Source organism: Aspergillus chevalieri, chromosome 7, assembly GCF_016861735.1.
Source record: "Aspergillus chevalieri M1 DNA, chromosome 7, nearly complete sequence".
Classification (NCBI taxonomy): domain Eukaryota; kingdom Fungi; phylum Ascomycota; class Eurotiomycetes; order Eurotiales; family Aspergillaceae; genus Aspergillus; species Aspergillus chevalieri.
In genome coordinates this window covers 1,414,337-1,438,764 of record NC_057368.1, presented here as the reverse complement: position 1 = coordinate 1,438,764, position 24,428 = coordinate 1,414,337, and the positions used below count along the sequence as shown (strand labels likewise).

The following is a 24,428-nucleotide window of genomic DNA, read 5'->3' as shown; positions in this document are numbered from 1 at the left end:
CATTTGAGGCTGTAGTACTGTAGTTCTCAAGTACCGAGTAATACTCCGGAGTAGGCATCGTATGACAACGGCATATAATGATATTATCCAGTAAAAATAACCCTCATGTCGATATAATTCCCCGTTACCCGTTGCCATCATGGCAGGCCAGCCATCTGAGTCCGGGACATCGTCGGAGGTACCATTAAGATTGTGGCAAGGTTAGTCATCACGACCGAAACTGGGATCAAGAAGAGAAGGTAGAAACTAGAAAGAACAGAGGGCATGCGCTGTATTTGAATGCCTACGCTTATCATCTAGACCAATCCCCTGAGTCACGGCTAGATAAGTAGTGACTTTATCTTGCTACCCAAAGGAACCTACCTGTATGGATGTTGTATCCCTGATAGGTCCTGATAGGGACGGAGCATCCCGTTGGCATCGGAGGGTCCTCAGCGTGATACAGATCTCCCACTTGCTTTTATTCGTTATCCGTCTTGATAAGTGGTGATCGAAGATCGTGGCTGTTTTAGTGGTACCGGTAGAAAATGCAAGGGCAGCCACTGAGAACCCTGGTCTGACCATGCAGCCATGCTGAACAATCGTAGTTGATAAGGAGAATGTAGAATATGACCAGAACATACAGCTAGCTCCGTCTGTTTGGACTACACTAGTCTAGTCCTGACTCGCAGTAATGAGTGATGGAAGGAATACACTATCATCTTTTTCCAATGTCACGGGACTCGCTACTCAGCTTCTTGAAAACCTAGGTGTTTGATGTGCTGTATTCCGTGCATCCATGGTTACGGCACAAGTCACTATGTCCTTATGCAAGTTACGCACATGTCCTACCGCACTCCAGCACCGCGTATAGCCATATCAATCCAAAGCAAGGTTCCGCAATGCATAAACCCTCATTATTGTCACAAAGCAAACGAGCTGCCATCCATATCTGATAAATGATAGGATGTATAATCGGCCTGACAAGACTCAAATAGCAAGAACAAATAGAAGCAAATCGTTTGGCCAGTCCTTTGACGCCGAAAAGCCGAAGAAAAAGAACACACCGTTCAACCCGAAAGCAAAAGAAACACCGTGTCATGGATCGAAATCAAATGGCAGACGTACAACTCTGACATACAAAGACAAAAAAATAAATCACTTCATCACCAATTCCGGTCCTGACAAAGGACTCGGCCCCGGCGGTGCTGGACCAACGTTCGGCTGCGGTGTTAAGTCATTGGTGTTGGTGTTGCTGCCGCCATTGCTGGCATTGGCCGCTGATGGAGTTTTACCTCCGCGACTTCCAGGCCCACCTCCACGACCAGCCGCTCCGCCGCCGCGTCCATTAGAGGAAGGCGAGCTGTGATTGCCTTGATTGCCTTGCTTCTCCTTTTCCGCCTCCATCTGCTGACGCGCAGCCTTGCTGACACGAGGGCGACGGGTAGTACTGCCACCACGCGATCCTGGACCACGAAGAGGCAATCCGGTTTCTTGGGAAATAGGTACCGCAGCCGCCAGAGGGACTTGGTGGCTGGTAGCTGGTGCTGCACGGCTGCGACCTCCGCGTCCACGGCCACGACCACGTTTGATAGTTCCGTCAGCCCTGGTCAAGTTAGTATTGCGTATAGAGGAAAAGTAAGAAGGGAAACTAACCGTTCGACTTGCACCTTTTCACCTTCCGGCACCAAAGGCCCGCTATACACAAAGTATCCATCCTTACTGGCGGCAGCATGCTCCTGCCACGCCATTTCACTATCGTCGACAAAAGGGTCATCCCGATCGTAGTCTTCAATCTTCTTGCGGCGCTTCTTCTTCCCCTCCGCTCCGTCGGCAGCCGCTGCGCCGTTCATGTTGGCTGCGCCGGTCATGGTGACATCGCCGTCGAGATCACTGTCGCGCTCCATGTCCAAACTGAGATCCTCGTCGGCGCTCTCACCGGCAGAAAGTAGACCCTTGGCGCTCTTTTCGTTCCGCTCCAGCATGGCACCTGCGGCAGCCACACGCGCCAGTTGCTCCTTGTGGGCGGCCAATCGTGGATGTAGAGCAGCAAACCCGTATTGCTCCTCAGCCAAACGCGCGAAATTGATGATTCGGTTGGTAGTGCCGTTCAAGGGGACGTGTAGGATAATGTTGGGCGTGGTGGGGGCGTCTGATGAATCTGTATTGTCACCACCCCCAAACAGAGCATTTGAGATCAATCCCGATCCCTGCGGCAGCTTGGACGGGGCATCTTTGTCTTTGGCGCGACCGAACTTGGGCGAGGGAGGTTTGGAGGAAGTTTCTTTCTTCTCTTTCTGGTTATCTTTTTCCTTCTCTTTATCCTTCTTGGTCGTCCTTGTGGGCTGAGAGACAGCGGCCTCTGGCTGATCCACGTCCATTGCGACTGGCGCTTGTGCGTGCTCTTGGGATTCGGCTACTGGTCGTGCTGATTCTGGTTGGGGAGGCTTTTGCTCTTCATAACGAGGTTGTTGCTGTTGCTGTGCAGGAGGATACGGAGATTGATGAGCGTAGGAATGTGAAGATTGTAGCGGTTGAAGAGCAGGCGGCAGCGAAGAGTGGTGAGGTGGAAGTAGGGATCCATGAGGATGCGACGGGGAGGACGAAGATGGCAAGGGCGATGGAGCTAGGGAGGGATGAGAAGGCGTCGGGGCCTTGGGATGAGCGGGAGAGGAAAGATTCGAGGGGACATGAGGAGAGGCACGGCGAGGAACAGGCGAGTAAATAGGTTGTGGGTTACTTGTAGTAGTAGTAGAGGGAGGGTCAATGATACTGGCAATGGCTGGGGATGCACTGGCGCGAAAAGCACTGCGGGTGGGAGGACTGGTGGCGGACGGGGTCGGGGCCGGAGACGCGGTGTCATCCAAGGCCGATCGGATGGGATCGTAGTTCTGGCCACTCGTTCTCTGCGGAACTGAGGGCGGCGGCGGAGGCGGTTGAGATTGTGGTCGGGAAGGCGGGAGTGAATGGCTTAGAGGATACGAGGAAGGAATTTGAGAAGGAGCATGGTGGTGGTTGTTGGGATACGAGTGGTGGAAGGCCGGAGGTTGTGGCGGAGGAGGTTGTTGTTGTTGCGACTGTTGCGGATGTTGTTGATGTTGCTGTGGAGCAGGCTGATATGGGGGAGGCAGTGTGGCTGCATCGTTATTCTCCAGCTTGGGCTTCTTACGAGACGACGTGGTGTTGTTTGTGGTGGACGCCGGGTTGGATTTGCGGCGGTTGTTCCTAGGCTTGGTCTCTTTCTTCTTATCCTCCGGTTCGGTCGTGTTGTCGTCGTCCTTCTTTCGACGCGACCGACGAGTCCCGGCAGAAACACGCCGGCCCTTCAACGCATCTTCCGCGCGTGTTTCGGTGTCGATGGTGGCATCTTGTTCTTGGGCGACGGGATTGTGGTCGGATTCCGTGGACATATTAACATAAGATGAGAGTTGAGAGATAGGAGGTGGTATGGTGTAGCGTGTAGCGTGTAGCGTGTAGGCGGAAAGAAATGGGGTTAAGGAAGTGGAAAAAGGTGGTGGGAATTAAAAAAGAAAACAAGAATGAGAGAAAGAAGATTACAAGAAACGGCAAAGAAGAAGGGAAATAAGAAGGACGAAAAGATGGATGGAAAAGGACGAGAGATGGACGCAGTTAAGGTAGGGAAAAGAGGGAAAAGAAGGAGAAAAGAACAAACGGGAAAAAAGCGAGAAAAAGGCGGAAGAAACAACACACTCAGAAAGGGGGACTTGATTATGAGGATTGATATGAGCAGATGCCGTGGTAAATGGCTTTTACAGATGAACCAGAGAACACAATAAGCTACAGTACTCTGTATGCTTTGTAGAGACCTGTTACTTGAAGCCATCCATATGCAATAATACAACTTCTTTTCCGGCCACAGGTTCTGCATTCATGGATATCAGCGTTCCTCCACTGCGCCGATATCTGATACCACCATGACAGATACTTTGGGTATGTACTCTACGCTAGTACTTGACCAGTGTGGCTCTATACCTCATAGTACACAACATAGCAAATATCAAGGATGATTTTCACATTCATTTTAATATACAAACATTCTGCGTCCAACTGACTTGTATTCCCATCACGATCCGGGTTTGTATCATAGTATGCAACGCATTGATACAACTGTACTTGTACCAGATACCCCGGTTTCGTTTCGGGCGAGCACTGAGTAAACAAAGGCATCAGTATCATAACTGTTTGCCATAATGATTAATGTTGTATATTTCTATAGTATATATCGACCCTGTAAAACATGACCCCGAATTGTTTGTGCCTTGAAGGGTCTGTACATCGACACACACACCACACTATTCCCAATCCGGTTAGCGCATCTGCACCAATTTTAGCTTTTGAGCCGCATCCCGATTCGGCGCTTTTGTATAGCTTCACTTCCTCTCGATTCAGTATAACCCCATCATTCCACTCATTATGGTCTTTCCCGGTGAACGCTTCGTCATCAATCTGGACGACGACAATGAACTAGCTCCAAACATCCCTTCCTTCGATGATACAGCCTCTCCGTCGTCCCTCATCGGCGAGATCCAAGAACGTGCTCCAACCGCCGCTGCTCCTCCGGCGCCTAAGCCCCCGACCGGGACAGGGTTTCCTGAACATAAGAAACGGTTTCAGCGGTCGGCTTTCAAGCAGCGCAGGGCGGATAAGCAGCAGCAGCAGCAGGAACAGCAAGGACAAGGTCTCGCCACGCCTGTCAGCGATGATAAAAAGGCTATCGATGAGGAGAACCGTCGTCAGCTGGCGTCCATGTCGGATGCACAGATACAACAGGAACGAGAAGAATTAATGTCTTCCATCGACCCTGGTCTACTCGAGCGATTCCTTCGCAGAGCCAAAATTGACGACCCAGAGCCGCAACCCAAGCAAAAACCCGAATCCTCCACAAAACCAACCAAATCCGTATCCTTCGAGGTCCCAGAACCCGAACCCCAAACAAAACAACCCTCACCACCAAAACCAGAACCGCAACTATCACAACAAACACAACCCCCGATCAACGAAGACCTCCCACCGCCGACACCCCCCTCCGACCTCCATCCAGCCTCCGAACTCCCCCCCTCCTTCCACTTCCCAACACCACCCTCATCCTCCTCATCTGCCACCTTACCACCACTCGATCCCTCTTCCCCGTCTTTTCTCTCCGACCTTCAAACGCACTACTTCCCAAACACCCCCCACGACCCCTCCTCCCTCACCTGGCTGCAGCCCGAGCCCTCCGCCGAAGAAGCAGGCATAGATACCTCCAGAACATCGCCCTACGACCCTGAAAGTACCGCAGAAGCAATCCATCCTGCTGCGATTCGGTTCTCGCTTACGGGTACTATACTTGCGCCATCGACTTCTTTGTCCCTTCCGACGACGCTGGGTCTGCATCATCACGGGAACGATCCGCAGGCGGCGGGGTATACGATTCCTGAGTTGACTATTTTGGGACGGTCGTCGTTCCCTGCGCAGCGGTGTGTCGCGTGGCAGGTTCTAGGCCGGATATTGTACAGACTGGGACGCGGGGAGTTTGGTGAGAGGGGGAGTCCGCTCGTTGAGGGGCTTTGGGAGGTTGTTGAGAAGGAGGGCGCTGTTTCAATCATGCTGGCTGAGGCGGATGGTTTGAATACAAATACAAATGAGGGTGATGATCGTAAGGTGCCGCTCAAAGGGGCTGGTATTGGAAGACATGCTAGTGCTACTGCTTGGGCTGTGGAAGGTGTTTGGCTCTGGCAGAAGAGTGGTGGTGGTGATCGGGGAGTTTTGAAGGAGGGCACTATTCGGCCGCGTTGATACGCTTTTTTTTTTCTTTATAAGTTATTACATGCATACTCGTAGGATAACGAAGAACATGGATATCATAACCATACAGAAACAAATCTAAACATGACCATCCTCCCCAACCTGCACCCCCCAAATCTTCCACCGAACCTCCTCAATAAACTCCTTCCTCAACCACAACCCATTCCCTTCCCCTCCCTTTCCTTTCCTACTCGTAGCTGTAATCTCACTCCCCACCATCTGACTATCCCTATCCTCATCCTCCCCTTCGACTTCAGTATCATCCTCATCATCGTCAACATCAACAATAGCCTTCTCCACCTGCGCATCAACCCACCCAAACAACAGCCGTAACTGCCACAGCCGATCACGGACTTCATCGGGTCCCGCGCCGCGCGCGCTCATCGCTGCCTTCACCATGTTCGATACATTGTGCTCGAGGACTAATTTGGTGTCGACGGCGGACATACGCAGCCACGGGGCGTTGCTAGATAGCGTACCCTTCCGGGTTCCTGACATTGTCGGGAAGGAAGATGGCATGACGAGCGAGCGTTCGCGGATGTCGAGGCCGCGCAGGGAGGAGAGGTGGAAGATCCAGTCCCAGAGGCTCTTTGCAGAGGGACTGGATGGTTTTCCAGTTTGCGAGTCGATGGAGAGGGAGAGCGGGCCGAGGGTCATTTGGTTGTTTGCTAGAGTCACTATTGAGGCGGGGTTCGCGGCGGAGGGCTTGTCTTGTATGTCGCTGAGGCCGGTGAAAGTTGATACGAAGACTGAGGAGCCGGTGGGGTTGTATGTTGTTTTGCGGCGGAGGTAGACTGATTGGTCGCCCTGGCGGAATTTCTCGCGGAGACCTTGATTGGGGCCGAAGTCTAGGACTAGTGGCCAGTAATCTGTGCTTCGGACTTCGACCTTGCTGACCTCGGATAGGTCAGGGAGGAGGCATGGGGCTGTTAGCTTGCGTCGGCCGTTGTGCTTCGTGCTGACGGTGATGGGGATCGAGATTGGTCGGCGCGTGTCGATGTCACGGGGGATTAGACAGCGTGGTTCGGTTGCTAGAACCCACAGGTGTCGGAATGCTTGTAGGTGGCATTTGTTATCTAGCACTGTGGTCGGGAATATTGGGTAGAACGAGCAGAGCAGTGAAGCGATTGCCAGGTCCGAAGTGCCCAGCGTGTAACTACCTCCACCCAGGAAGAGCATGCCAACGGCCATGTGTGCTGCCATATGACTGCCATACGGAGTATCCGGGTCCACGCGGCCATGAAGCGAACGCAGCCGTCTGAACAGTACCAGGTCCCCAGTTCCTGCCATCACGGCGGCTGCAGAGAGCGCAACGATATCCTGGCAGTTCCGGACCGAGTTTCGAGTGAGTCGTCCATCGTAATTCAACGCAGGCAGTCGACAGATCCGCATAAACTGGTCCAGATATGAAACCAAAAGGTCACGCACGTGCGTTTGTGCGGTACCAGCATATCGAAGACCCAGCGTGAAACAAAGGCCGGCAATGATGTTGAAGAACGGCATATCGTCACTCTTTAGTCGACGAACACCAGTCAAGCGATACCGGCGGCGATAGATCTTTGGGAGACTCTTGATGATCCATTCTTCACTTGCCTGGATGCTGTCCCACATGATCAAGTGTCGTGCCAGCGTTCGAAGGAGGAAGAGGTCAGGTCGGACATAGTCGAAGCGCACCGTCGTGTCAGGAATGTCGATCTTCTGCGCCAGGAATACATCGTTGGTCTTCATGAAAATGATGGTCAACGCAATTGTTGCCCCAGCAGTGGCCCGGTCCAGGACATGCGCCAAGTCAACATTTTTGGTTCCCACCGCGATAGCCAGCAGCCTTTCGACAATATGCATGTCTCGCATACCCCGGAGGTCTTTGCCCTTGCCGAGGTTGATAAATCCTAGCGCGAAACCGGCAGCTAGTCGGTATCCTTCGTCTCGCAAGTCTTCGTTCGATGTCGAAGAACTGTCCTCTTGTTCCGAATTCTCGACCTCTGACAGCATAACCTCGCTCATTCTCCGGTGCTGCGAGTTACAGTAGAGCAGACCAATGCCCATGATACCGGCGGTCTGCGTTAACGGCGACAGGTTGAGTTCCGCTGCTCCAAGAGGCAACATCCGCGTTACATGCACAGAAAGTAAACGTGTAATCAGAGTGTCCATTGTGCCCAGATACGACGCGGAGAGACCCAGCAAAAGCCCAATGGATGTCATAGTATGCTTCGGTGTCAAGTACTTGAATGCAACCCACTTCGCCAGCGACTTGAGATGCCCATTCAGACCCAAGGCCAGCAGGAAGCCTGCATGTCGATTCGTCAGGTCCTGTGGTTTATTGAACAGGATCCACGAAGTGTCAATTCCCTTCGATGCTTTCGAAATCGCCAGACCCGTCGACACGCCATTGTGGAAAAACGCCCAGCATACCTTCTCTTCGCTGAATGACGCCCGGTCTGCGCTGATGGTCACGTTCGAAGGCTTCATCACGCATTGCAGTGAAAACGATGGAATCGGGAGCTTTTCGGTCAACAATGGTAACCGACCACTGAAAGCCAACATAGCTCTTCCAGCTGGAATTGATAACGTCCGTAGCGTGACCAACTGCACAACTTCCTTCTGCGCCTCAAGGAGATCCGAATCCGTCCATGACGGCTCCGGAACACACTCCGCCGCAGGTGGCTTGGATTGATTCAGCACCCTGGCGGCTTCCACAAAACGCTTGTCCTCTCGGAAAATCAGCTTTGTCACAGAGAACCGGTCTGCTTCCGCCGAAACTTCGAAAGAGTTGATTGTATCAATATCCAGCGCCGAGTTGCCGAGGCTATGGAAATCGCGCACCGCTTCGTGCAACACTGCTGGTTGCGGCGCTGTCGAGAATGGACGAGAATTGTCAGTATTCATTGACATGTTCAAGTCTTCCCGATCAATAAGCTCCAAGAGTGCCGCATTCCATGAAGTCGACGCGCGGATTTGGGATTGCATGATGGCCTCGTACAACGGTGCACTTACACCCTCTGGGAAGGTCTCAATGACACTCCTGGTCAGGCCCCAGCGGTGCAGGAGTTTGACCTTATCCAGTGATGTTGAGCAGCGGTGCACTTCAGATAGAAAACCGTTCAATGCCAGCATTCTAGGTGTAAGAGTGAAACACTCTTGCCATAACTTGCCCTTCTTGGAAGACCTATCCGAAGCACTGATTAGGTCGAGGAGTGAAAGGAATGGTGTCGACGGTTGACGCCACGCGTTTTCCATGTATGCGAAGATAGAAGGAGGTGCAAACGGCTCAGAGGGAACATCCAGTGTAGAAATCTCAGCATCCTCAAATTGCCAGCGATCGATACTCGCAATCTCACAACCAAAGTAAGCATCTTCGGCCCATGCCCACGACTTCCAACCCAGATATCGCCCGATCTGCGCCAGCACCGGAGCGAGTAAACCTAAGGTCCTACGTGATTGCTCTGTCTCGCAAATAGAGAGCTTCTGCTCTTCCCGTAGAACATGTAAGCCGACAAACACCGTGCACAATGCAGTCCGGCGAGAGTTCTCATTGTAGGACTCCGCAGTTGGAAGGTAGCCTTCAGGTCCTGAAGCCTCGGTTCCCTGAGGGCTCTGTAAGAACTCACGGGTCAAGGCAGCACATCGAAGCAGGTAGGAGTTTTTGCGGAACGTAGACCGGCTAGAGTTCAGTTGATCCATGGTGGATGTTCTCCTTCCACGCGTTAACGGTGCGCTGCTGTGGTCCTCTTCTTCAGCATCCTGTTCGACAATCCATCCCCATGCGCTGTTGTTCATCCATGGAGCGACCACACCAGCAGAGCCTGACTCTTGGTCCAGCATCGCCTCCCAACTCTCTAAGTCGGCGTAGCTGCCACTACTTGATCTGGGGAGGCCCCTTCGTCTGCGAGTTTTGACTGGGGTTCGTGGTGTGTGGCCACTGATGAATGGAATAGCCATCGAGAATAGAACGATCACCATGGCCGTCCATTCCAAGTCGTTCTCGTTTGTTTCCCTGGCGCGGAGCCACTTCATAACTTTCCACCATCCGACCAGGATTCCTTCTCCAGCCTTTTCCGTATCGCGCAAAACGAATCTACAGACTCTTATAATGCTCCTGACGACCTCGTTACTAGGTTCCATCTGAATTTGTAGGCTATGCTTCCGCTCCATGTCATCAATCACGTCGATTCGGCCACGGACAGATGGATGGCCCAGTCCAGTGACCGTAACAGATGAATCCGTCATGAGCCTATGCAAGCCACTCTCACGAGGCCTGTTCATCGAGGTATTCGTGGATACACCGTATGGATCGTATAGCATGAGTTTTCTGGGAACCTCGACCGTCATCGGGCTGCACCAAGGAGACTGTAGAGATATTTCGTGCTCCCCTTGGTCTGCGACGCTCAATATCGCAAACCGCGAGACTTCTCCGTCCACAATCTTGCAGGCATCCAATACGTTCGAATAATGGTGTACGCCTGTCGCTTGGATGAGTAAAGTGCGTTCATCCGGAGACACATTCCTCTTTGTCTTTTTGGAAATGACTCGATCCTTTTTCGGGAACGCGATTCGGTCGGCCCTTAAGTTGACAATCGCCATGGACTTTGCATCTTGGTCAACGACGCAAAGAGCTAATACGGCAGTAAGCCCATTCTGTGAATGTCCGCAAGCAGAGGGTGTCATAGTAGAAATTTTTAATCGTCGAGACTTGGACCTGGCGTTTACTTGGAAGTTACCCGAGAACTTCATAGGAAAGCTCTCGATTTTGTTAAGCAGTACTTCTTCCGGAAGACCCGATGCGGATCCCTTAAGGTCCATGCTCTCAAACCCTTCGTAAAGGCTATCGTTGTTCAACTCTTCGAGAAGCCTGTCAACCGGGCCGTCAGCAGCGCTGCTTGCGTTGCTGTAAATAGAAGCACTTCCCGGTGGTAGAGATCCGCGGGGGTTGAACCCAAAGCTTCCACGGGTACTGGCACCGCTTATAGACTGCCGCAGCCCTCCATGAGACACGGTGGTGGACTGGCTTCCTGTCGCAAGGTCTGAAAAAGCGATCCTATCTTGGTTGGTTGCCAAATCTGCGCGTGCAAGCAAAGAGCTCACTCGTCGTGAATTTTTGGACGGAACCCCGAGGTCACTCAAATCTTGACCCAAGCGAGATGCGAGATCCTCCTCATCCGGTCTCCCATCGACAGAATACTGCGAGTGTGATAGCCCGGGAGTATTCCAGTTGTCTCCTCGAGGACCAAAGCTTTCCCGAGCAGTAGATGGACGAGCCACCGGTGTTGTCGCTCCAGTAGCCATTCCAAAGTGAGAGCTTCGTCGTCGAGAACGGGTGCCTCCAGTCTCGCGTCTTTCTCGTTTCTTTGACGAAGATGACGTTGCATTCTCTTCATCTCTATAGCGTGCGGTCCAGATTGTGTACAGACCCGTATGCGAATTGACTGTCACCACAAGTATAAGGGGACCCTTAGTTAAGGCTTGACTCGAGTCTGACAATTCGTTTGTTGGAGAGACATATACTATTTCATCTGCTGGGTCCAGAACATCTAGTCCAGAATGTCTGCTGCTGGTGCTGCTTTGCAACCAACGAGAAGACTGGCTTGTGACAACCAGTCCCATTTCAGAATGAGGATCCATCAGGGAGAATACCCTAGGAAGGTTGGCATGTTTACTCTTTGGTTTCAGAGAGGGCTGGAGAGGGGAAACCGTTAATGACGGCCGTTTGGTCTGAGACTGAGACGCTGTACCCGGTCGAGATACGAAAGAATTTGGAGGCGCCATTGGGTATATTGTGGAGCTGACATCCTCGTCCTGGACCTTTCTTTGAAGTAAAAGACCTCTGGGAGTAGCAAACACCGAGTCGACTTCGAAGGGCAATGGGATGACATGGCTGTTGCCAGTAAGGAAGAAGATGTGCGCCTGAGATTTGAGCACCACCACCAAAGCTCTAGGCAGTCCATCTGTCGAACCAGAACCGTTTGTCCCCTGTAACTCCCCATCTCGTAGACCCAGTGTCAACCCAGAGGCGGCCAGCTTCGACTCCGGTCCCCGCTGTGCTCCTACCGGAAATCCCCATGTATAATTGCCATTCGCGTTGAGCTTCTTTGCCTTCCCCGGCGCGAAGTGTGTTATCAGAGCATGTCGTATCTCTTCCTTCTCCAGATCCAATCGAAACACCCTCGTCACTATCCCGGCTCGTGACCACACGACGCACTCTTTGGTCCAGACGAGCTCGTCCGCCACGGGGCCATTTTGGGTTTCATGGACACAGGTCTTCCAAGAATACTGATCCTCAGAAGGATCGGGAGGTAAGAGGTTCTCTGCGATCAGGAACGGGAGGGCGGAGGGGACGTGGAGGCCGAGAGAGCGGACAGTCGCCATTATGCAGCAGGAGTATCAATTCTGGCAATAGAAGCCAGTGACTGGATCATGTCCATTGTCAATTCAGCAGTCAGTAAGTAAACAATCCAAAGACCTCGGACGAAGCGTTGTCGAGATCTCCGCGTGTTGTTGTTTTTCCGTACTGAGAGTGAAGTCGACGCGGCGCGGCTTTTCCTTTTTTCCTCTTCGGGGAGGGAGCCAACTTCCTTCAACTGTCTACTACCACAGCTGTTCCTTATAACTATACTCCATATTACTACAGGGGTACTCTATTTATCTAGAGACTCTAATCACAAAGGACTCACTGTTGATTACTGAATATTCCTCTGCTGGCATCCGCAGCAGCTCCCTTGTTTTTTTATCGCCAACCAAACAGGAACAGTCGAGCTTGAATCGCCACCACCCATGCCCTCATTTCCCGATACGCCCTTGGTAAGGCCAAGGGACGATGGCCTGCAGCTCAGGTAATTGCCACCACACTTCTATTTGGAGATAGACCCGGTCTAACAGCTCCAGCTACCAACTCCCTCACCGCGTCCACGCTGCAAAAGCTTATCCTATCCTCGCCCCGAACGGCTCCTCGATTATCATCTACGGCTATGAAAATGGATTGAAGGTGGTCTGGAGAGGTGGAAGACGGTTTTCGGTCCCGAAAGCAGCATCCCCGAACGGGGATAAGTCGAAGAAGCCCAAGGACGATGCGGTCATGATCATTGATTCGGACGATGAAAACAGCCCAGAGGCGCAGAAAGAAGAGACTGTGTATGATTTTGAAGAGGAGGAAACAGAGGTTGACCCTGCTCGCCCTTTCGAAGAAATCCTCCGACAGATCGATATCCCGCTGGGAAGCAAAGTTCTTGACTTGGCTGTACCGCGCGTTCTCCCGGAGGCTGCACGCTCAGTGCTTGACCCGTTCCCGCCTCTGTTGAATCGTTCGATTGTGGTGGCTGCTGTCTGCGCAGACTTCTCGACGCGAATCGTTACACTGCCGTTGAAACCACCGCACACTGTTCAGACCGATCCGTCGACATGGGACATTCAGATGCTTTCCATCGCTGGCGGAGTCTCTCACCAGGAAATTCCGCGGGGTGTCTCGATTACATTTACGTGCCAGGGGGTTGAAAACAATGGAAACACGGCGGAAAGATGGGATCTCCTTGTGGCAACTCATTCTGCGGAGGCGTCGGGACTGCTTTTGATACACCGGATTACGCTATCGGAGGAATCCAGCCATGGCCAGGTCAGCTACCGGCTGTCAGACGAGGATATCGACTCTAGAAGACGCTATTTGCCCGCTCCTGCCCAGACAATCGCCTTCAATCCCTCTGGGTACCCGTCAACTCGCCATGCGACCCTGCTCGTAGCATTCCACGGATGCGTGAAAATTTATTCGTGCTTCTCTACCAAGCCATCCAAGGCGTCGCGAAGGACCGGGCCGCAGAACGACTACGAGATTACGGAGACGGAAGGGAGATGGCTCATTAGTCTCTTCCCTGGTTTTGAATCAACGCCTTCGGAGCTTCCACGCCGAAAGACCATCATTGACGCTGATTGGGTGCTTGGAGGACGTGCAGTAATGGTCTTGATGGCCGACGGGGAATGGGGAGTCTGGGACATCGAGGGGGCTGGTCCGGGGACGGCAAAGGGACCTCTGCAGCGCCAGTCTAGTGTTCAAGGAGTCACTGGAGGTTCTCTGACCACATTCTCTGTCAGCGGCCGCATTCTGAGTCCGCTGAGCAACAAGACGGACTTGGGTGAGACCGAGCAGCGACCGAAATTCGCTCCCCTGACACCAGCCACGAAGCGGGTGCGTGAAGACACTCTGCTCAAAGGCTCGGTCGGGTCGTCCACCAATCCATCCATGTGCGGCGAATTGTCCGTGTTCCAAACCAACTCAGCAAGAGATGCGTTGCCTGACGAGTCGATCCTGCTGCGCCACGGAAGCCAAAGTGCAGTCATCCCCAGCCTGCTAGCCCTATGGCGCAACACAGTCAAAGCCGCCGGCACATTCGACTCATCGAACCGCTGCCGCGTGTCTACAATCCAAGACGTCCACCTGATGGGCGAACACTTCACAGGCATCGGCCATCTCCCCGCAGCGTCTCGCCAGACTCGCAAGACCGGCGACCGCCGGGAATTCGACATCCTTGTTACCGCAGAGCGTCGCATAATGATCCTTGCCCCACAACTGGTCGAACCGCATTATGAATCGGCCTCTCGACCAGCAGAGGAACCAATCACTACAGAAGTAGACCAACTCATGCTCCGTCGTGGCGAACTCGACGTGAACGGCATGGACCGAGTGCTGAGCGGTATGGCGAGTGGGAATCGCTCACTCCGGATGGGAAGCCCGATCAAACGAGCGCGCATTTTTACTTAATCTAGTTTTCAGGTAGGAGGGAATGCATCAACTACCCCAGATACCCAAATACAGCATTCTCCTTTTTCTCTTTTCCTTGTTCAAAATTCTATTATGATCCAACTACTCTTCGCGCTGCAAGGTGGAGCGCAAGGCGAGATCCATGCCTTGAAATTCCTTCTCAGGAATAAGCTCTGTATCGGATGCGATATATCAACCCCATTTCTTTCACACTTTCCAACACTCTATCCTGAACAAAGCAATATCACATTGCACATTATTCGTTCAGGCCCCCATCCAACACTCCAGAGTCCCAGTCATTATTTTCTCTGCGCTGCTCCTGATCAGTCTTTATGGCCGTCGACAAACGCAACGGAGTAAGTGACGCTGTTTTCCTTTTAGCAGTGTCGAGCTCTCTGTTCGCTATTCTCGGCCTGGACGTGTCTACACCAGGGGTGGTGGTAGGGTCAGTGGTCGATTGCCGGGCGTTGAGTTGGGGTGTGGGTGTTGATGGGGACATTCTTTGCCTTTTGGCTGTAGTTGAGTTCTTGGTTATTTCGTAGGTATCGAGTTCTTGGAACGAGGTTAGTTACAGGGACTGCATTGCTGGGCTTCGTATATATATATATATAGACAGGATTGTTAACTATCAACCGAGATATCGCTACGTCTGCTATCCATCCTATTAGTCTTTTCTACTCATACGTAGCAGGTAGGAGGGACATTGGCATATTCAAACTGGATATATCGGTGATATCAATTGATCAATAAGTCACTATATACACCTAACGCCAACTCCCCCCAAAAAATAGTCTGATAAAGAATATGCAGGCGTCCATCAAGAGCTTCAGTAACACCCAGATCGAATGTAAATGAACAAAGATGAGGAAAGTCAAGAAGAAACCAATCCGTACCCGACGGGAACGAAAGCGAAGCAAACAACAGTCCAAACTATACAGCTTGACTCCTCCGCTCACCACCACCAGCCCTAGCCGTCGACCTCGAATTACACGAAACCTGACTAATACTATCATCCGGTCTAACCGGCTCCTCAAACCGACTCGACCGCTTCGACAGCGCCGACGCCGAAACTCCAGACCGCGCAGGTGCAGGCGCAGGCATCTGCCTCGGCATCGCCTTTGACCGGTGCCCGTTCGACGAAATCTGGCTCACCGAGTCATCCGGCGTGACGTCTGTGTCGACGTCGACATTCACCACGCTTTCAGGGATGGGGACTGTGGAGTTGCTGCGGAAAGATGCGAGAGAGCCTTCTGTGAGGGGGGCGCCGCGCGCGGATGTGTATGATCCGGTGTCTGTGCCGCTGCCGCTGGCGTTGCTGGGGCGGTAGGAGGCTATTGAGTCCGGAAGAGGGATGTTGCGGGGGGTGCGGGAGGCGGTGCTGTTGGGATTGTATTTGTTGTTGTTGCTGTTGGAGTGGGAGAGGGCGTAGGCGGAGTCGCGGTTGCGGTCGCGGTCGTCCTGGTATTGGTATTGGTAACTGGCGTTGGAGGGGCGGGCTGTGGAGGCGGAGTACATGCTGCGTTTGTCGTCTATCGCCCGCGATGGTTCGTTTGCCTTGCTGTATGTAGGTGGGGGATACTCGATGGCTCGGAGGGGTAGGTTTGCAATGTCTGGGAGACCGAAGGCGGCTCCACCGTCAGAGGCACGACGGCCGCTGTCGTCGAGATATGTACGGCTGGCCTCGGATTTGCCGCCATATTCGGAGCCTTCGTAGATGGTGCTGGCGCGGGGGTTCTTCGACGTGACGCTGCGGGTCAGGCCTGGACGAGGGGGATCCGGTTGCTTCGGCGGGAAGTATGAGCCGCCGGCCTCGATGGCTCTGATAGGTAGTGTCTGTGCTGTCTGGGACGAGGACCGCGAGGACGGCGCTTGTTGGTAAGTTCGTTCGCGGGGTGGCTGTTGTGCGGACTGACCAGACTGGGTGGGCTGCGCAGGTTGCGTGGGCTGTGTAGGCTGCGAAGCTGTATCTTCCGACGATGGCGACTGAGAGTTATTACCACTCCAGGCATAGGCAAGAGCAGCACCTGCTGCAGCACCGATGAGCGAGCCAACGAGCGTCTTAGCCGCCCGGCTGCTGCCATCAGACTGCTGCTGTTGCTCTCGCTGCTGGTGATCTCGCTGCTGGGCTGCATAGGCCTGAGCCTGGGCCGTCGAACTCCCCCGTCTGCTATTCGAGCTAGCAGTCGACTCCTTTGACCCGCGTGATTCCCTTGGCTCTCTCGACTCCCTCATGTCTCTCGGTTCCCTTGATTCCCTTGGTCCCCGTGATTCCCTGGATTCCCTCGACTCCCTGGCTTCTCTAAACTCTCTCGGATCCCTCGAGTCCCTCGAGTCCCTCGACTCTCTAGACTCTCTCGGTTCTCTCAAGTCCCTCGGCTTCTCCGACGGATGAGGTCTCTCCACCTTAGTGCTAGCCCTTGACGTATGCGACCGGGCTTCTGACCGAGACGGCACAGTAGTCTGCGTTCTAGAGCTGGCCCTCGAGCTACTCTTAGTGGTAATAGAAACAGTACTGTCAATCGACGAGCTAACCGCCGACCTTGCAGACGAGTGGCCCGGACGGTAGACAGCCTCGACGCTGTTCCCGTTAGAGTCTATAATGGCGGCACTGTAGTACCCGGATTCGGGATCGCGCAGTTTCGGTTCCCCGTGTACTCTTCCTCCGGCTTTCAAGGCTGCCATAAAGAATTTGCCCACTGCTTCTCTTGAGGGGGCGGGGAAGGCGAGATGTGCTGCGCCAGCGGGTAGTCTGTTTGGATTAGCAGGGTTTTGGGATAGGGTGATAAAATGACTTACCCTGGCTTCTGTTCTGTTATCCAAAAGTCAGCTGGCTCGTTGGTCTTTTGCCCGAAACCGATGTAATCTTCATGGCGACCAACGAATTGGTAACCGAGGGGTTGCAGGCAAGCGAGAAAGAACGAAGTGGCAGCTCGAACATCCCGAACTGTGAGGGTAAGGTGAGCCAGAGGCATTTTTGCGTCTCGCAGGAAGACCTTGCGAGTTTTCACAGTAATACGGTGTGAAGTCGTAGATGATGATTGACTATGTGTGCTGTCTGGCGGGGTAGGTGAGATTTAAAGCGAAAGACAGTGTTATATGCAGCACTGATTGACAATGTGTGGTAAATCAATAAAGATAGAACCCGAGTCAGGCAGCTGCGAAGGTTGCAGTATTTCAAGGCATACGAACGGACAGAAAGAGAAAGATGCCCAATATACGGCGAAATGGAAACGAAGGAAAAGCTTAGAGAACCATGTATCCAGCCCTGAAAGGAAATACGGTGCAAGACTGACCAGTCATATAGCATACACGCCAGTACTGCAGGCAATCTTCGGCCTTTCCACGAGGTCTTCCAACCAGGACTCTCGGTACTGCATGTTCTGACCCATCATGGCTACGTTCTTCGCTCTCTTTCGGTGAAGCTCCAAAACCAGGAGAGATTCGAAGTGGGACCGACCAGCCAGGTCATCGCGGGGAATTGAGTCTTCTCCCGGGTCGGATGAGCGCCTATCAGGAGAGGATAGGACAAGGTTAGACCAGGGATACTACTGACAGGAGCCCGTTTTGCAGATAGAAGGTCCCGAGTGCATATTCATTGACGCTGGTGAGGCGACAAGGCAGCGAGAAAGAAAGTCAAAGGACCATCAGGGACAGCCCGTATTGGACCAGCACCGCTGAGGGGCAGACAGACTTTTCACACCGTCTGTAAGTGCTCGGTACTTTGTCAGGATCTCCCGAGAGTCAGACCGATAGGATGGCGTTGTGCCTCGTTCGTCTTGGGCAGTATTCGCACTCTGACCGCCGAACTTTGTCCATGGCCATGATCACTTAGCGAGACACTAAGATCATCTTCTAGAAGGATGGGAGGTTCCCATCCTATCAAGCCGCTCAGTTCGTTCGGGCTCTGCTCAGAGTGAACTCCGTGCATTGCTTGATCCCCATATTCTGGCTGTATTGTCAAAAATAATAACTCGCTGTCATCCGCTTGTAATCCGTAACCAGTAAAAGTGAAGCGGCTGGTCCGGTCCACTGTGGATAGAGGCAATGCTGGGATTTCTGCGTGCCACGTCGAGGTCTCCAGCCACCGGGAGCACCCGGGCGAATGAGGGTTGGTTATGGCCTAGAGTCCATTACTGAGTGAACGTGGGTGAGATGAATTGAAGCGGGCACGTCGCCGGTTGAATTGCAGGAGGCAGAATGATTCTGTGGGTGTATGGAGTACGGAGTACTGTAGGCGAAACACCAGAAAGGCGATCAACGAAGAGGTGTGAATGCCTCGAAGTTCAGGCACAAACGAGGCACCCATCTCTACGCTGTCTACGGAGTACAGTAAAGTGCTCGTACTTACGACTACGATCTGACACCCCCTCCTGGCCAGAGCAATTCATCACCAGACAATGTCTCTCCATGCCAGTAGGGATTCTCGTGCAGCGTACTGCTTTCCCGGATAGCCGTCTGTCTGGTCTATCCATACAGTGACCAAGTCTGTTGAAGACATGGAAGGGAACAGAATGTTGAATTCGTCTACCGAAATAAGGTGGAAAGTGCCAGTCCCCAAGACGTCTAACCACCACGTCTCTCTTAATATCTCCTCCTTTTCTTTGGCATGCTGCACTTGGCACGCGCTCAAGTCCTCAGCGCACAAATCGCCACAGGCCAAGGCCAAACTCTGCCTTGGGCCGTCGTAACCGTTGGGCCCGTTGTAACCTGCCCAGCATCGCATAAGCCGTCCCTGGAATGTAGAGGCCCATGGTGAGCTGGTGGCCCTGCTGTGGCGACGATAACGTTGCAAAACCCCCTGAACAAAGGATTCCAACAAAAAAAAAATAAATATCGTGCGTTTTTGGCATTGCGGCATTTGATCATCGCATCGGGCAACCAACGCAAGAAAATTCATCACCTCGTTAAAATTTTCTTTTCTCCCTTCCCTCGTTAAATATGCGGTTGACGCATAGATGCTGGGAAATCAAAGGATGTCCCAGGCTTCTTCGGCAGCATGGCAGAATTTACTGCAAGCCACACTTGCACTCAGACTGTAGTTGCTGATACTGATGGTATCATCTTTGAAGGAGTCGGCAAAGTCATCGTGACCCTTGGCCATGGCACCAACGAAGATGCAAATGCTCTCGTTGGGACCCAGTGACTCGACGTAGTCGGTGGTCCGCACTACGGGAGCCTCGAAACTGAGAGTCACCTTCCGGCAGTTGGGGGGAAGGTGGTCCGTGATGGGGTTCTTGATGACCTTCAGCAACTTCTCCTGGGAGTTTGTCGAGCGGATAGACAACCGGTGAAGGAGTTGAACCATCAAACCGGCGAACCGTTTGAAGGTTCTGGGAATACGGACGGAGGGGTTCACTTCAATCAGAACCCCTTTGGCGGTGTGGATGTAGATTTGCAGTCTTCCGGCCTTGTTGACGGGCGAGTCGAGGAGGGTCAGAAGGCACTACAGTGAAAAACAATCAGTAACCGTACGAACAGATACATGTCAAGAGTAAAGAAGACTGACCTGATGTGTAATATCCGGTCGAGCCTCGCTAATGTCACGGTTCATCTTGCGCATGACACCGATGTGCTCATCACTGTTCAGCAACGAGTACTTCTCGTCGCGACCGGGACCGCTGCGTCCGCTGGCAGCCCGGTAGGTCTCCAAGCTGGCATTGGAGAGAACAACAATCAAACGCTTGGTGTCCTTGTCATGGGGAGGGATGGGAACGTGCTGCTCAGCGACCAGCTGGGGCAATTCGGGTGGAGGGCAGGACTGGGTTCCTGAGGAAGGTTGGTCAGTCATTTTCTTGTATGTACTAAAGATGATATCGTGTCCAGTGGCGGGTTGTCAAAAAGAGGGGCAAAAACGAGAATCTCGCAGAGGCACAAAAACAGTCTGAGATATCACAAATGTAGTGTTGAACAGAATAGCAGGATATCCAGTATAACTATAAGGATAAAATTGTTGAAGCGCCTCGTTGAGAGAAGATGGAGGAAGAGAGGGGAGAGAGAGGGAGAGAAAAGGTGAAAGAAGAGGGGACGGAAGAAAAAGACTGTCCCGGGGGGGGTTCCCATTGGATTAAACATACTCGCACGCTTTCTCTTTCCGGCCACTTGAGTCGTGTCTGCCATTGTGTCTGGTTCTTTAACTGTTGATTTTGCAATCGGAAAAGTTATAAGAGTAGAGGAAAAATTTTTTTCTTGTTGAGAATGCGAAATGGCGGAAGTAAAAAAGGAAGAGAGAAAAAAAACCTGACGAAAAGCGGCAGACGGAGTTAATATACTAAACGAGGCATACCAACAACCAGAACAATAATGTGTACAGATACGAAGAGTCAATATCCTTCCATCTGGTTCTCTTGAATCGAATTGCTTTTGTTACTACAACAATTAATAACCGACATACGCCGTGTGTGCGAAGTTAATCAACACTGATGCTCTCTCGTAGGCCGACTAACCCGGGATCGTTGTCTCCGTTACTCCGTAGGACTGGCCGGTACAGCAAAAGCACATGCTTAATTTCTCTGAGGAGGGCTTGCAGAATAGCTGAGCTTCTGGGCGTTGAGCACGGCCGTCAGTCCTCCGGTGAACGTACTCTAAAGCATCAATTGGGCGGTGCAAGTATTTCCGGTCGGCGAAACTAATATTACTCTGTCTGACGCCGGTCCCGGAGTGCGAGAGTATCAACAAGCATGAGCGATATTATGCAGGCCATTCTCGCTGTCACAGGAGATCGTCGCCCGGGGTCCGAGTATCCTGCACATGATTGGGACTCTTGGTTTGATTCTTAGCATCGCCATGGGGCCAAATTACCCAACAGGGCAAAATAACGAGAAACCAGAGTAGAGAGTATCAACTTCGCAGCTGAATCATGACAAGGCAACCTCAAGTTACACATGCCAGCGGTATCGAGGCGATGATGCGCAAACAGCTTGGTGGTGCGACCTTGATAATGCAGGGAGTGCGAGTGATGGGATTGCATAGTCACCAGAGATCAGCTCGTTGCACGATAGTAGCCAACCGAGAATCTGTTGACCTGTGCTTAGTACGGAGTCCGGAGATAGCATCTGGCATCTTTTGCATCAACAACCGTGGACTGAGAGTGATGATAGTTGGGCACATCTGTCTGCCACCGGATAACCTGTATAAACGAACTCGTAGACCCAAGATTCTATTTAATAATTGCGCGGGCATGATTCAAGGCCTACTGTTGACCGTTCTGTTGCCACTGCCTATACGAACACTAAGCAGATGTCAGTCAAAACTCCCCACACCAAACGGAGTCTGACCTTTACTGCTTACAAGTGCAGCCTGCTCAGCCTGAGCTGCGCAAGCAAGGCAACATCTCGCAGACATAGCATCGACTGGGTTGGCTGAGATGAGGAATACACGCCATCGCCCAGGATGATGTGCTCTCATCTATCGCAAAAAGAGCACGATCGCTATGAGCCAAGCCAAGCCGAGGATGTGATTCTGTGTACCCGTATCCTGGGGAGGATCTGTCAGATTCAGCCGGATCCTCGTACAATGTCTTGGAGGGGACTCACCATCTGGAGGGAGCTGATTTGAATGCGGTGATTAGGCCCCAATTCTAAGGAGTCCGTATAGTTATACATAGTAGGAAGTAGTGGTGATTAAGGGGCGCTGGAAGTCCCACAGCACCAGTGGTCTGATAGTGTCATCTTCTTTCTACAGAGTGCCATTCTTCTCTTCTGATTTTTCTTCTGTCATCTTCTCTATACTGTTCATCCTCATTAACAGTGGTTCCATCATCATTCATCATATCCGCATACTCCGTCCTCACGGAATTCCAGTCGCGACATACCTCGCGACAATATCTCATATCCCTCTCTTTACTACTACAACGACGACGACTACTACTACTGCTACTACTGCTACTACTACTACTACTACTCGCTCTTCCTGTGGCTTCTCAATCCTATACAAATACACCCCGAGTAAGTACACAAGTCTCGTGTGACAGCAATATGACTAAAAGTGGCTTAGCGCCAACCACACGCGTTGCCCGTGATTTCTCCTGCGCCGAATCCCGCATAAAAAGTAAACACGTCCAGTTCGCCACCAAAAAGCATCAAGGGCGAATTTATACAAAACCTCCCGTTCCAGCCTCGTCCATGTCGCCTCGCGCTCCCAAGTAAATGCATTTGTCGACATTGAGATGCCGTGGACTGTAACAAATTCATTCAAGCGGTACGTTGCTCTGCATGACGTCGGCCGGTGGCTTGACGGCGACCGTTTGTCGTGGTGTCGGATCATAATGCTAACATATTGGGCATGACAGAGGCCTCATGAAAACTTACGGAAGACCCTTGTGGCGCGTCTACGACGACGACCAAAACCCTGCCGCGAAGAAGAGACGCGTCCAAGCAGGCGACGAGTCCGACCAAGCGGAAGCCAATCTGCAGTATGCCATACGCGAGTCCTCCGCCGCCATCCTATCCAGTCCGTCGCGTCGCAATTCAATCGTTCTCTCAGAGGCCACGCAGGATGATGACCTCTCAACACCTCCCTCGTCGCCGCCACCCAGGTTGAGCCCCCCGCCGGCCAACACGCGGAAACCCACGTTTTCGTTCCTCAAGCGCAAGCACTCTGCGACCAAGGACGGTGCCAATGGCACCCCGCTTTCCGAGGTGAACTCCAACAGTGTGCGCTCGTCGGCCGATCCGCCGAAGAAAAAGCAGAAACAGTCGTCGCAGCCGTCACAACAACGGCAGCAGCAACAGCCGACTCTGAAACAGATGCAGATCGACGTGGGACGGGATGTGCGCAAAACATGTACGACTTGTGGGATGGAGTATAATCCTACCAATACGGAGGATGCGGCTTTGCATAAGAAATTTCATGATATGAACTCCACCGGAGTGGATCTTGGGAAGGCGTTTATGCGGGCGAATGCATGTCGTTGGGTTTACGAAGCGACTCGATTCGATGAGGGCTATGTGGTCATCGTGGATCGCAAAGCATCGCCCTCTGCGAAGAACCAGGCGAAGAAAGTGTTGGAGGTTATCAGCAAGGAACTTTCATCTCCGGAGATCCCGGACGATGTCCTCTGGAGCCAAGTCGAGCCTCCCAAAGATCAACAACACGAGTCATTGGAGAAAGTCGATCGCTACAAGGTCTTCCTACATATGAAGGACAGTCGCTGCGTGGGAGCATGTCTGACGGAGCGGATTTGGGAATCAAAACCTGTCCAAAAGTCGGCAACACAGGCCAACGGTGTCGGTGCCGAACGCCCGTCCAACAACAGCTCCTCGATTACAGTTGGAGATGAGACACATCCCGCCATCGTCGGCATTTCGCGGATCTGGACGTCAGGCTCTTCCCGACGGAAAGGAATTGCCATGGATCTCTTGGACTGTGTGGTGGTGAATTTCATCTACGGAATGGAAATTCCCAGGGAGCAGATTGCCTTCAGTCAGCCCACCGAGAGTGGGAATCGTTTGATTCAGTCATTCTTTGGGCCTGATGAGCCGTGGCATGTTTACAATGAGAGTTGAGCCATTGGCAGGACCGGAAATGCGTGGGATGGAGCAGATATGGACGTTACACTCAGTACAAGACTGACTGACTGATACCCTTTTTCATTTGTTTGTTTAATCCATTGGGCTTTGGTATACGAAGAGATTGCGCGCAAAGCAATCTGGCCCAGTTTGTATAACGCGGACCTGACAGGATGCTGTGTCTTGATTATGGTTTTCTTTCTTTCTTTTTTTCTTTTTCATTTTTCTTGATATCTTCTCTGTACTATATAGGTCTTGTTTATCGTCGTTTATTGTCAACGGTTGCATCTTGCTGTGATTTTATCATTTAGAGCCGGGAGGCAGGGGAGCAAATTGCAGTCAGCCAGAATAGCAGGCATACTTCACACTACTTTCAGGTCGATAACTTTATGATC

At 52.3% G+C, this 24,428-nt stretch overlaps 7 protein-coding genes across 7 annotated transcripts; 3 read left to right on the top strand and 4 right to left on the bottom strand.

Annotated features, from left to right (window-relative positions):
- Nucleotides 1–1,137: 1,137 nt before the first annotated feature.
- Nucleotides 1,138–3,389, bottom strand: ACHE_70496S (uncharacterized protein; the record flags this gene model as incomplete). Its single annotated transcript, XM_043282835.1, has 2 exons — nt 1,138–1,585; nt 1,636–3,389. 2 exons carry the CDS (start codon nt 3,387–3,389, stop codon nt 1,138–1,140), a joined length of 2,202 nt encoding a protein of 733 aa, XP_043140175.1.
- Nucleotides 3,390–4,413: 1,024 nt separating this feature from the next.
- Nucleotides 4,414–5,775, top strand: ACHE_70495A (uncharacterized protein; the record flags this gene model as incomplete). Its single annotated transcript, XM_043282834.1, has 1 exon — nt 4,414–5,775. One exon carries the CDS (start codon nt 4,414–4,416, stop codon nt 5,773–5,775), a length of 1,362 nt encoding a protein of 453 aa, XP_043140174.1.
- An 87-nt stretch (nt 5,776–5,862) lies between these two features.
- Nucleotides 5,863–12,147, bottom strand: APC1 (anaphase promoting complex subunit 1; the record flags this gene model as incomplete). The annotated part of the gene is made up of 1 exon (XM_043282833.1): nt 5,863–12,147. One exon carries the CDS (start codon nt 12,145–12,147, stop codon nt 5,863–5,865), a length of 6,285 nt encoding a protein of 2,094 aa, XP_043140173.1.
- Nucleotides 12,148–12,552: 405 nt separating this feature from the next.
- ACHE_70493A (uncharacterized protein) lies at nt 12,553–14,527 on the top strand (the record flags this gene model as incomplete). The annotated part of the gene is made up of 2 exons (XM_043282832.1): nt 12,553–12,611; nt 12,664–14,527. The coding sequence occupies 2 exons, from the start codon at nt 12,553–12,555 to the stop codon at nt 14,525–14,527; spliced, it is 1,923 nt and encodes a 640-aa protein (XP_043140172.1).
- A 930-nt stretch (nt 14,528–15,457) lies between these two features.
- ACHE_70492S (uncharacterized protein) lies at nt 15,458–17,499 on the bottom strand (the record flags this gene model as incomplete). The annotated part of the gene is made up of 2 exons (XM_043282831.1): nt 15,458–17,276; nt 17,324–17,499. 2 exons carry the CDS (start codon nt 17,497–17,499, stop codon nt 15,458–15,460), a joined length of 1,995 nt encoding a protein of 664 aa, XP_043140171.1.
- A 1,994-nt stretch (nt 17,500–19,493) lies between these two features.
- On the bottom strand, nt 19,494–20,644 carry EMG1 (18S rRNA pseudouridine methyltransferase; the record flags this gene model as incomplete). The annotated part of the gene is made up of 3 exons (XM_043282829.1): nt 19,494–19,970; nt 20,034–20,293; nt 20,602–20,644. The coding sequence occupies 3 exons, from the start codon at nt 20,642–20,644 to the stop codon at nt 19,494–19,496; spliced, it is 780 nt and encodes a 259-aa protein (XP_043140170.1).
- A 2,047-nt stretch (nt 20,645–22,691) lies between these two features.
- On the top strand, nt 22,692–24,030 carry ECO1 (ESCO family N-acetyltransferase; the record flags this gene model as incomplete). Its single annotated transcript, XM_043282828.1, has 2 exons — nt 22,692–22,723; nt 22,815–24,030. The coding sequence occupies 2 exons, from the start codon at nt 22,692–22,694 to the stop codon at nt 24,028–24,030; spliced, it is 1,248 nt and encodes a 415-aa protein (XP_043140169.1).
- Nucleotides 24,031–24,428: the final 398 nt, after the last annotated feature.